We start from the raw sequence: 12,039 nt of genomic DNA, 5'->3' as shown, positions 1-12,039 counted from the left end.
TTACTTAGTGATCAACTTATCTTCACAAGATTTAGTCAGGGGGCGGATCGACCTTATAATAGCATAAGTTCATCACGATATCGCTACCTTTCATCACACGTAGACATCCCAGTGGCGTAAACTGGTTTATTAAGTGGACGTGAATGATACTGAAGTCAATGCAATAGCCTCTGGACTGCCTAGCCTTTAGTTGCTTGTTCCCAAGTTTCGTACACGATGCGCGCTAGTCAACCTGTATGAATAAGTTATTATACGAGCGTGAAACAGATTTCTATCAGCGTGAACTTTTTTACTACTCGTTGTTAAGTAACTTCTACGTAATCAACCAGTATCGTCTACCGCTCGTTCGCCTTTGTGCAGCCGGTTATGCACCGTTCGTGTATCTAGTATCAGTCTACCAACGAAGTTCGCTGAATGGAGACGTTTTTAACACCAGGGCTCTCAACTGTGCAGCGTAAGTAGTTCTATTTTCTAACTTGAGAGAGTAAATATTCTTCCCTCTATTATAGTACTTTCTGGCCAGGTAAATGGTTCTCATCGCTTCCAGGAACTTGTCTAGACCCTCAGACGTGGACGATTGTCGATGATCTCGTCAGCACGACCGGTTAGTGTCGATCCTGTAGCAACTGAAATCCGCCAAAGACATAACAACAAACTACGCTGCCCAAACAGTCACACGAACGAAAAACTACCCGAATAAACTGCCATTATATATATATATATATATATATATATATATATGTGAAATAAAATAGTGCTCAGCGTTTTTGTCTACGCGGGCATGAAGACATTCTGCGCATCAACGGGTAAGGACAAAGAAGATGATAGGCTTGGAAGGCAGGGGCAATGGACGTGTTCTCGGAACTCCAAACTTTTGGCACGAAGTCGTTCAAACCGCTGCAGTGAAAATGAAGATGCAAAGCGTAGTGGCAGGAGGTTGAACTCAAAAGGCGCTGCCAGTAGATGCCGCTGGCAAGAATATAAGAGTGAATACAGTTAGCAGGACGGTGATGCTACCTAAATTGGCCCGGCTGTAGCCGTCGAAGCTCCACGTGTTAGAGGCTAGAGGGAGGTCTTGGCAATGCCGTTCGACAGAAGTTTCTTTCTTCAGCGATGCAGTTGGCAATATATCGATATTTAGAAGTTGCTGGTGTTACTTAGAGTCGGTGTGCCGTACGCGGCTCAAACGCTGAAAAAGGAAACCTGTTCGCGTTACGAGAAAAGTGAACTTCACAATGAGCGAAGTAAAAGAATCATGGGCAAAAGAAGACACGTGATTCAGGCAGACTACCGTGAAAATAATTTACATAATACAATGCCAGCATTCGGTAACAACGACGGATTTCCCATCGGCGCAGAAAACCTTCGATTAGCGGGGTGACAGAATGGGACGAGGCGGTCCCTCGTGTTGATCGTTACTGGCGAAGATGATCTGCCGGGGTAAGGTATTTTTCGAAAGTTACCTCTTCTCAGCTATTGGTAACATTGGAAGGGGTCGATAAAAAAGAATTAATGTAAAACCTTACAAACACATTATATAGTCACAGTGGCAGCAGTGCGTTACGGTAATAGAAATTATTACCATTATTATTATCCTGCGAAGAATCTAAACGAATTCTGGGTAACATACAAGCAGCGACACAATCGTGCACAAATAGAATAACCTACGTTATTCTATTAAAGTTAAAGTTCCACTAATCCTTTTACCGTTGACATCGGCAACCTTCATGCGACAAGTAAAGTTCACTATTATGATAAATTCAGTAGCTGCCATCGACTGAAAGCAGCTACGAACTCCAGCCGCTTAAAATTTGCAATCGTTGTTAGGGCTGCCATCTACGAAGCATCTAGTTAATCGATCTGAGTCACATTTTTTTCGCCATTTGTAAGTTATTTACGTTTCCCGTCATTTCAACTTGAAGCGTTTCGGTTTATCTAATTATTGCTATATATTTCCTATTGTAGCCCTAAGCCGTTGGCGTGCTCATTTAGAACCTGCAAAATACCAACGACGTCGGTCAAGATTTGACAAGCTTCTCACCTAAATTTAATCCTCAGAATTTTTTGTTGAGATTCGTTAATTGGAATCATCATAACATTAGACAGTTATATAGTAAGGCTGTTTCGTGTCTACTACAGCCGTCCGCTTAATTCGCTATGATACCTAAACAGATCGGTGTATGTTCAGATAAAAGCCACGCGAACAGTTACTAATAAATCTATTTATATAATATAGGAGCTGTTTTAGCCTGTTCAATTTCTATAGCACTGCTGGCCTTGTTCAGATAGGATAAGATAAAATCCAAAGGTTTCCATTTAGTGAAAATTAGATTTTCACTCGTAGGCTATTATAGACGTGACCGCTGCTGATATTATCATATGCTGCTACTGTGGTCATAACAATAAAACTCTCTGACTTTAATCAATCCATTGGCCTACATTTAGCCCTTAATTGTCCTCAATGATTACTTGTAAGGTCACTTTTAAATCAAGTTATCATATCAACGATAACCTATCAATTGTCAACAGTCAAGTACTCGAAGGTTTTCCGTTCGTCTAGCAATCATAATAATACTTCTACCACTGTGCATATCCGTATCAGGAAATTCTCATTTTCGAGAGTACAAAATCATTTTGCTAAGTCAATCTGATGTTCTATTGACCTACGCTGGATTTAGACTGCGGCCTTTTGACACGGGCTTAGATTCTAACAACTGACATAATCAACCGCAACTTCCCATTCTGACCTGCCCTATGCTATATGCCTAGTCGTGGTCGAATTACAGCCGCTGGGTCTTCCTCTGCAGTACTACTTAGAACAGTGTTATTTAGTAATACTCCGGGTCAGGCCACGAGAAGGTCCCACAAAAGGGTAGTTGGCTGCGAAACCGAAACGCAACCAGGCCACTCCGATCTATTTGGCGGCATATCTCGTGCCGTTTCAGACGTACCGCTGCCGTGATTGCTTACTCTACCCACCTAGCACGAGTCTTCTTGACAGCGGGTCGGACCACAGCGGACCGTACGATACCAACTCGCTATAGCTCATACAGACAGAAATACTATAGGGTCACACCAATGCAGCGTCGAGGTTTGAATATAAACGTAGATACACTCTAAGCGCAGTTCGTTTTTAGACGAAACGTTTATTTGGCCAAATTGTAATCATCGAGCCATATTTATAGTGGACTGATATAGTCTACACAATATATAAACTTGTAGACTTTTAATAAGGTAGCTGGATTGAATAGACCTATTTTTTTAAATAACCCAATTCTCAGTATGTCTATAAAGCCGTAATCGCAAATCTCACCAGTATAAACTCAATAGCACTACCGAAAAGGAGGCGATGGAGGAAAAACGTCATCTATATATTACAGAATTATTATCGCTTCATACTTGTACTGAAACGGATACGGTTGTTTTCTCCAACCGAACCGCTAAAACACGAGTCGCCCCCATAGCTCAGTAACTTACAGGTAAAGTTCCCAATGTTATTGGACGAACCTGTTAAATCGTATCAACTCCGTACTGTGTAATGCGTGCTCTATATATATATACAAGCCTATATTGCACGCATAGATCAAGCCTACTTTTAGCAGCGGCGGTTATGGCTGTTATATCGCGAAATAGCGACTTTAATCGGCTCTACTTCCGCTACCATTTATGGCGACGTTGTTGCTTCTGCAACTACCGGTGCTCTAAATGGACAAAACAGTGATTTCAGCAGTCGGCACAGCAGTGCCCACTGCAACAATATCACCCCTTCCTCTGAACGACAGTGAAGTGCGGTTGTCTGCACGACCGTACCGTCGCGTCATTGTTCGTGTACGGCAATCAAATAATCGAGTGTGCAGGATAGGTAACAGCGACGCAGGCCAGTCACTAAATCACTGCTCTCACTAAATCACCTAAAACCAGCCGGTTCATTATCGGCCACAGACGCACTCGCATCGGACTCGAATCGACGTCTGCTCACAGCGACACGGTCGACATTAGCACTATAGGTCGCTCGACCTTTCCTAATCTAAATGCGCATTGTTCGACTCTTAAGCAACGCAAGATAATGCATTGCCTGTTCGAGAACGAAACATATATATTCCGTCTGGCCTGGTAACAGCAACGAGAAACCGGTCCTGACCTACATCAGGAAGGCGACGACGGCCACAAACGAAACGGCACCATGGATAAAACTGTACAAGGGACTTTCGCTGACCTCCATCTAAATAGAACCGATACAAAACATATTTTTGCAGCATCACCATTTAGCATATATATATATATATATGGTATTTGTACTTAATATTACCTGCATAAGCGTTGACAGTTACGAAAATAAGTGCATGTAGAAAGAAACAAAAAAGGATATTCCGTAGATTCGAAGGGCTACCGTTACAAATTATGCTCGCTTAAACATGTGAGCTAGTACTGAGCGTCTTGGTGTTTTCTGCTAACCAAATAATTATTTGGATAAATGCTTTCGAGTGACCTTTCAGTAGTTCGTTGATTTGTAGCAAGTTTATCCACTGGCGAGTAGCCCTGAATGATGAAGGATGAGCCCATCAAAAACAACGCTAGCGCAATATCCATACTAGTACCAGATTTGCTGTAAGGGTAGCAAGAAAAGACAAGTAATAGATGTGACTATACTTATGTTTATACACTGCGTTAAAGTGGCTAGCTAAGACGTTTTTCTGCGAATAAAATGCCTATACTCCGACTCTATTCCGGTGTAACCCCTATGCGGGTTGTTGGATCAGCTTGCTGCTGAAGTCGATAATGAAATATCAAAAAGAGCGTGAAGGCGTCTTGCACCTTCTTAGTTTGATAGACAGCTGATACTCTAATGCGTCAAATGTTCCAACAGACAATAGCAGACCTTAACAGCAGCATATGAACCCTTAAAGATGCATCGCCAGAATACAGAGCGCTATAGAGTTCGGTGAAGTAGTCCACATATTCTAAAAACACATATATGTACATCAATAATACAACGGCGCTAGAAGAAAAGACGTACTTTGTTTTTAAGCCCTTCTTTTGAATTCTGCTTAGCTCCCACGTTCAAGTTCGCACGTATGACCGTGCGCCTTTGTCATTGCGTATTTATTTGTGCTTTCTGCCTTTGCACAGCTTGGCATTCAGCCAAAGACGCCTAGCGCTTGTAAGGCAAGCGCTCGAAAGTTCGTCCAGGTTACCCAACCTCGTGCCAGGTTTACGACGTTCGTGCCAGCGTATGACATAAGAAGCGTCCGTAGATGTACTGCGCGAATACTAAGTACGCTGGTGGTGGCAACAGCAGTAGCAGTACGAGAAGGCCTGCGGAACCTAGTTCACGCCTGACGGCATCTCTCTGCGTCGTGCATCCACTCTGGCAGTCGAGTTAAAAGGCCACTGACCCTAATTGGGTCGCCTGCACCGCTTTGGCCTGCTAACGGCGGTTATAGCCCGTGCCTAGCACACGCATCGTAGACTGCTGCAATAGTACGTTCCACTCTAACTATCCCATAGGACTGAACACATGAAACGAGTCACCCCCCCCCCCCTCCCCGCCTCCAAGCTTGCCACGTCCTATTTTGTCCTAAGCCTCATCCATCGTCCGGCGCACACAAAACAGGCCTTGACAACATTCTGAAAATATTTCTTCATCTAGGTGTCATTCAGCTAGCAGTTTGGTCTTCCTATTACGTACACCGTACCAGCTGTCATTAGTTGCCCACCTCTGTCCAATAGAATGTTACCCGACGTAGTTAACCAACGAACTAGCTAGCTAGTGGGCCTCCGGTCATTTCCAATGGGCACCTGGGCTCGTGTACCCTTCTTCGAAAAGCACCAGCACAACAGAGCCGCGGTACGTACAACCCCCATCACCCCGTTCTCGCGTCCCCCGTAGCCGCTCTAGCGAAGATTTCTTCAGGTGAACGGTGACTCCGTTCCACCGGTAGTGTCACGTATAGCGCCACACAATTCAAAGTAGTGGCAAGTCCGTCTCCCTGCCGTCCCTTGTCCCGTTCCGGTGCATCTGTAAGATCCACCAGCCGCCATTGTCTACACACTGAGCGTCCATCGAGGGGCAGCGACCATCTAGTCAATCGATAGCAGCTGCTTCCCTGCTTAGCCAACGGATGGCGCTACTGTCGACAAGTCTTAGTCAAACGCCAGCGCCGCCTGGCGGGTTAAGTGAGGACGAAGTTTGTTTGGGAGACGCGACAAGCATGTGTTCAGTCAGCGGGGGCGAAGCGACGTGAAGACGACGCTCCGCTGCCGGCAGTCAGGCGGTTAGCTCGAGAGTGTACTCTGGACGAACACTGTGACTTCGTATCGAGCGACAGTGTCAGCAAAGGTAACTGCTTAAGCGCACTAGGAGTTGGAGTTACGTCGTAGGCAATTTGTGTGCATAGTCCGCCTAAAAAAGAACGGATGTCACCATGTAATTACATCCCGTTAACCTACCTGTCATTTGCGCCCTAAGCAGATAGCGTGGTCCAGGAACCATTGCTATCAAAACGCTGTCAAGCGTCGTTTACTGTTAACACAAAGTGGCAGGAGTGAGATCAAAGTAACTGCGGGCAGCTAAGGTAACGAGATAACAGGACTGAGCGAAAGCCATTTAATAATAATATACAGTGTGTACAAATACGCGTGACAAGTGTTCAATACGAAATCGACTATTCGACCGGATTGCAATTGTTCGTTCGTTTTTCGTTACGGTGCTTCGTGACGTCGATACGGCGCGATGATCCTCGTTACTCGATTCGTGGAATTGTAAACGTCTCGTGATCAATTAGAGCGAAAAAAGATTCAGCAAGTGTCCACTATTAATCTGGCCAGCTTTCTTTGTGTGCTAGCAGTATCTTCTAGTTCTAGTTTCAGTTATTATTAGGATTGGTTTATCCTGTTAGCGCCATTGATGCGCTGGCGACATTTAAAGCAGGTCGAATTCTATCGGTGACAATTCACGTTATAGCTATTTTCGTTTGAAGCGTGCAAATATATATGGGATTTCTGGCGAATAAGACCCGTTATGATCGGATTACTTTGATGATTTTATCAAGTTGACAACGAGTTTTTTTTTTAGGTTGTCAAATTCACTGTTGTTCCTAAATTATTAGGTCCGCAGTGGGTATTCATATTTTGCAGAGAAAGAGACTACAAAAAAGCTATAGTAGGAGCTGCAATGTCGGTGACCGTCACCTTTATGTGAAATTCATTAAGCTGTTATAATGGGCAAAGTGTGAACGAGTTTTGGGTGCTATTTCTGCTTAGAAGCAGCAGAAAAAAAAAGAACGAAAAGTTATAGTGTCTAGTAACGAGACTCAAGTCACTGATAGGCGATAACCGCCCGACGACAGGGCCACTAGACCTGTTGCTGCTGCAGCATTTGTACCCCTGTGCGGCTTAACCCCTTAAATCCGTTCAAGCCATCGCTGTCACTACCCGCGAACCGTCGGTGCATATACAGGAAACGTCAATGTGATTTGCTGCAGACAGCTCAACTTCAGCGACCTTTTCGAACGTAAACCTCGAAACACGCTGGATCGCACGTGACAAACAACAACTATTCGGCGAGATGAGTTCGCTCGGTTGTGTCCTTTCGGTGCAGCAGCAGCAGCAGCAACAACAACAACAGCAACACAATTATCACTTGACGACACCGAACTCGAGTCCAAAAGCTGAGAGCCTTACTGTGTCGAGATCGCGCTCTCTATCGCGCCGAAGTACACCCAGCAGTTTGGAGGGTGGCCGAAGTTATGATGGTTTGAGAGCTGGAGGGAGCGCCGATTCCGGCTGTGTTACCCCGAACGAAGTGTTATCCGGTTCCGATCTCGCCAGAGATAATTTGCGACAATCGGCAAAGCTTCAAGCCAACAACAACAACACCATCGAGGTGCCTGAATACATCATCGATCGACAGACCAAGATCACGTACCTCAAGGGCAAATTCCTCGGAAAGGTAAATAACAGCAATCAATGACAATAATCGGACATCCGAACTTCCATGAAATGTCATTACAGTGAATGGTTTTTTATGCATTGCCTAATTACACTACTCATAAAAACTAATATTAATATCGGGTGAACCCAACCCAGAAAAGAGCACATGTGCAGCAAGAACGCTGATAACACAGCAGTTGGGTGACCAAACTGCCATTATCCTCTCCAGCACTGTCAGTGAAGTATAACGCGGGCCTTACCGCAACTCGCATTATTGCTAGGCGCCATTGCGGCCATGGCAAACGTTCGATAAAACTTTAATTTGCGGCTGATTGCTTAGCTGCGCGGCGGATACACGTTGAGAGGTGAGGTATACAGATACGCAGAGGGGCATTTCGTTTTTTGGACTAAATTCAATATAATATGCTTACTACTGGATATTCTTAGAATCCATAACTCCTGTAGATGCCATGATGAAACCCGTTGGGATGTGTGACGATTTTTGTATCTTTTAGTGTGTGGGCGTGCGTGTGCGTGTGTGTGTGTGTATGTATGTTTGTGTATCTGTTGACGAATGAGGGCATCCACAATAACGCAACGTATTACCCTCAATGCCTTTCATTGGCCATTCGTCGGAACCTCTTTTTAATCTGAACTACTCAACTAATGCATTTGTGGCCAACAATGATGACAGTTAGTGGACGACATGCAGCGTTTCTTATTATTTCCGCTGCCACTGCCTTTGCTTAGACATTTATCTTGAGTAATATTGAAGCAATATAAACCTGCTGGTTCTCGAATTTGCTTCATTCACTGAAGCTAGTATTACGCTTCTGGTTCTCAGCATACACGTCATTTTAATCATCTATAGGAGTACCTGTTTTATCGTATACATGTAGGAGCTGTGTAGGATGTTGTGTGCCGTATGTATGTGTTTATTGCAGGAGTGATAAAGGATTTTAGCGGTTCATTGTCTAAACGACAAATGACTGCCATTGTAGTAGAGGATATGTACAAAAATCACGTGTTAAAGGCAGAATTAAGCGGTGCCCTATATTAATAATTAATAACAATATTGCATTTCGGCGAGACGACGATAGGAAGAGGCAAAAAACAAGGGTCGTTGGATTGGTTGATTTCTGAGGGGCTGTTTAATATCTCTGGTGTCTTGTAATGGTGATTATGGTAAAAGTGTTTTGTTGCTTGCGCTCCTTCGCCTTTTTGCCCTCATCGTTGTCTCAGTCGCTATTATGAACGGGCGCACAGATGTTTTTTGTGACATACGCTTTTCCATTTCTATTATATTTATATCGCCAGGTCCCATTACTAACGCAATGCTTCCTGCATCTGTACCTTTGACAGGCTGTTGCAGAAGACATTGTTGATTCACGTATGCAGGGAGCTAAACACGAGCACAGTAGGGCAGTGCGCTAAAATACACCTCGGTGGCGTAAATAAGCAAAAGGTCATGTGGGGGTTTTGCCTAAGAGGCAATAATAATAAAGCAAGTGTATTTACATTCAGGATTCCTGTTGGAAATAAATTAAGCTAACAAACAATAAGGTCTTTGACATGCATTTGCTAGTTTGCCAGCAGGAAATCGACGATTTCATTCTAGACAAGATGAACGAAGGTCTTATAACTAGTAATATATTCTATACTAAATACTACTACTATATACTGGTCAGAATTTGTTAAGTGGAATTGTTGAGCCATACGTGAATATTGTTTTCTATAATATTATATGTATATACAATACTATAAGTAGAAATATCCTTTAATTCTATGGATCTGTCGCATACGATATCTTGTAGATGGTCGCATTGAACAAATATTGCGTAGTGTTCTAGAAGCAACTGCAATATGTAAGGATGTCTGGGGAACAGAAAGTGGCTATTGAAGTTTGCATCCATCACATACATGCAGTGTGGTGATATACCCCCTATAATTCAGGACTTTTTGATTGATCTTTGATTCCTTAACCACCGGATGTTGCGAGGGGATGGCCTACTATCGGACGACAGACTAGCAACTTAGCAAAGCTTGACCACTCTCTGTATTTAACTTACGAACGCTCCACTAAAGGTGGCCAACTCTTATTGAGCAACTCAGAGTTTGAAGGAGCCACCTGCTGCCCTGGCTTCATATATCTACTATACCACTCTTCGACCGCCGTCCAATCCAACTAGTAACTGGCATATTAGCCAACCCCCTGGACAGAAATTCAAGCGGTGCGCGCGCGGTGTGCAACGTTCGCGATCAACAACTTTGATTATGACGCCGACAATGATGATGACGATGGCGGGAATAGGATGCAAAACAGGGAGAGTCGACATACCAGAAAATCAGTCAACATCAACCTGGGTGGAGGACAGCGGCTATGCGGATGGAACAACCAGACGGCCATATCGGGGGGTAAATGAAAAGGTGCGAAACAAACGACTGTACGAGCTAGAGCATAACTATAATTGTAATCACAATCACCCCGTTACCATCGTTATCGTTTGCGACAAAATGGCCGCAGAGTGGCGAACATTGTCATCTCGTTATCTGTCGGCTTGTGCAGCTAAAATAAGACTATTCAGTATACGACATTGCCGAACTCTATGAAAGAGTGTTTTTTTTTCATCTTAGTCACATCTTGTGATCGAATCGCACGTATGCAGCAAGTAGATTATGTGTGTATGCATCTTGCAGCTATATGGGAACGATGTTCTATCGCCTCCTCGGTTTTTGCCTCTGGGCTTTATAAAAGCTGTAAGTAACAGCGCCCGACTGCGAGATGAGAAATGTTTTATTAAAAAGAATTTCCAACTGAAAACAAAAAAAAAAACTCCCAGGAAAATGTGCATTATCACTGCGATATTTGAAGCAAAAGAATGGCATAATACGCGCACATACACATCCCTATAGGGCAGTTATAAAGCAATGGCAATCGATTAGGCCCTTCTGTTAATGTGATGCCTTTATCTGTATAATTCATAGCCTCAAGTTTAAAGAAAGGATGCTTAATGCAAGCCTATTAAGAGAAGCATATTTTGGAGTTGCCAGTAATAGTAATGCGTTAACAAAATAACGTCGTTTAATTCGAAGTAACCGCAAGAAAGAAACTTACTTTAAGGTCAGTAAAGTTTAAATATTCGTGTCGACTGCAGCGCCTTACCTCTAGTCTCTAGACCAAGTCTGCCTGTCATTTCTGTGGACGTGCGTGTGATGCTTATCTCATATACGAGACTATAAGCTAGGCCATCATAAACTGATAAGGCTCGTGATCGGTTAATAAGAACTTGAAGCGGGTGCGAGAATTTGCGATGCTATCACATTCGTTGGAAATAACATTTTTACCGTAAACGTTGAGTAATCGTCTAGTTAGTTCGGGCTACGTCCGGCATATCCACAACAGTACCCACATGACTAATACACGTAGTTAAACTACGTAAAGTGTTGCTACGAAAAGATATATTCCAGCCGTCACTGACTTAGGAGTTCAGTCGACGATGCGTCAGGCGTAGCTATCCTATAATTTCGAAATTAAAATAGGATCACGCTTGCTAACTATTAGCAGTATTCGTTAAATATGAATAATAAGAACCACTGTTTAAGCCAATGAGTTTTATGTGCATTTTATTGCAGTCTTCCTTTTGGATTATAAATTGCCTCACAACGCTGCGGCATGACTAATTATAAAACTCCTTTCGAAGATATTCCGCGTCCGTTCGCTTTCATGCGACGCCGCAGCACTCGACTCGTTGGAATCAAAACGACAAAAGAGCCAAATAAGAAATAGAAAACGAACGGTGCATTCTCTCTGACCTCGTACCGCAACTGCCCCTTTCGTGAAAAGACACTACATGCGGGTGTCTTCAACTGTGGTTGGTAGCTCTTTCCGTATTACATCCACTGTGTAACACGCGGGAAGAGTGGGCAGACTGCTGCTCCCCCCCCCCCGTTCTATCTGTTTTTGCTCTTGCTCATCGGCTCCACCCACCCTGCGCACCCCCCGAATCTACCAGCCGGTCTCAAGTAGTAGCAGAAGCGGGAGGCACCGTTCCGAGTCAAGCCTCGCTCAAAGGCCAAAATACATCATTAAAATAGGTAGTGGGTGTA

At 43.8% G+C, this 12,039-nt stretch overlaps 2 protein-coding genes across 7 annotated transcripts in view; both read left to right on the top strand.

Annotated features, from left to right (window-relative positions):
- LOC147755927 (uncharacterized) overlaps window positions 1–2,238 on the top strand; it is a 57,608-nt gene extending 55,370 nt beyond the window's left edge. For 2 of the 6 annotated variants that reach the window (XR_015327365.1, XR_015327368.1), the window contains 2 exons: window positions 308–454; window positions 548–2,238. Coding sequence is in view for 1 of the 6 variants with exons in the window: in XM_086988464.1 (XP_086844590.1) it covers window positions 330–454; window positions 548–587 (165 nt within the window). In the remaining 5 variants the exon portion in view is untranslated. The remainder of the gene's footprint in view (window positions 1–307; window positions 455–547) is intronic. The other 4 variants (XR_015327369.1, XR_015327367.1, XM_086988464.1 and 1 more) reach the window with 4 other exon arrangements.
- Window positions 2,239–6,209: 3,971 nt separating this feature from the next.
- LOC111249353 (serine/threonine-protein kinase PLK2-like) overlaps window positions 6,210–12,039 on the top strand; it is a 130,964-nt gene continuing 125,134 nt past the window's right edge. Inside the window, exon 1 of the mRNA XM_022803117.2 lies at window positions 6,210–7,951. Within this exon, the coding sequence (XP_022658852.1) occupies window positions 7,568–7,951 (384 nt within the window). The 5' untranslated portion in view covers window positions 6,210–7,567. The remainder of the gene's footprint in view (window positions 7,952–12,039) is intronic.

The sequence above is a fragment of the Varroa destructor genome, unplaced genomic scaffold, assembly GCF_002443255.2.
Source record: "Varroa destructor unplaced genomic scaffold, Vdes_3.0 BEIS01000004.1, whole genome shotgun sequence".
Taxonomy (NCBI): Eukaryota; Metazoa; Arthropoda; class Arachnida; order Mesostigmata; family Varroidae; genus Varroa; species Varroa destructor.
Note: the sequence above shows the minus strand (reverse complement) of the source record. Positions and strands in the feature narration are given on the sequence as shown.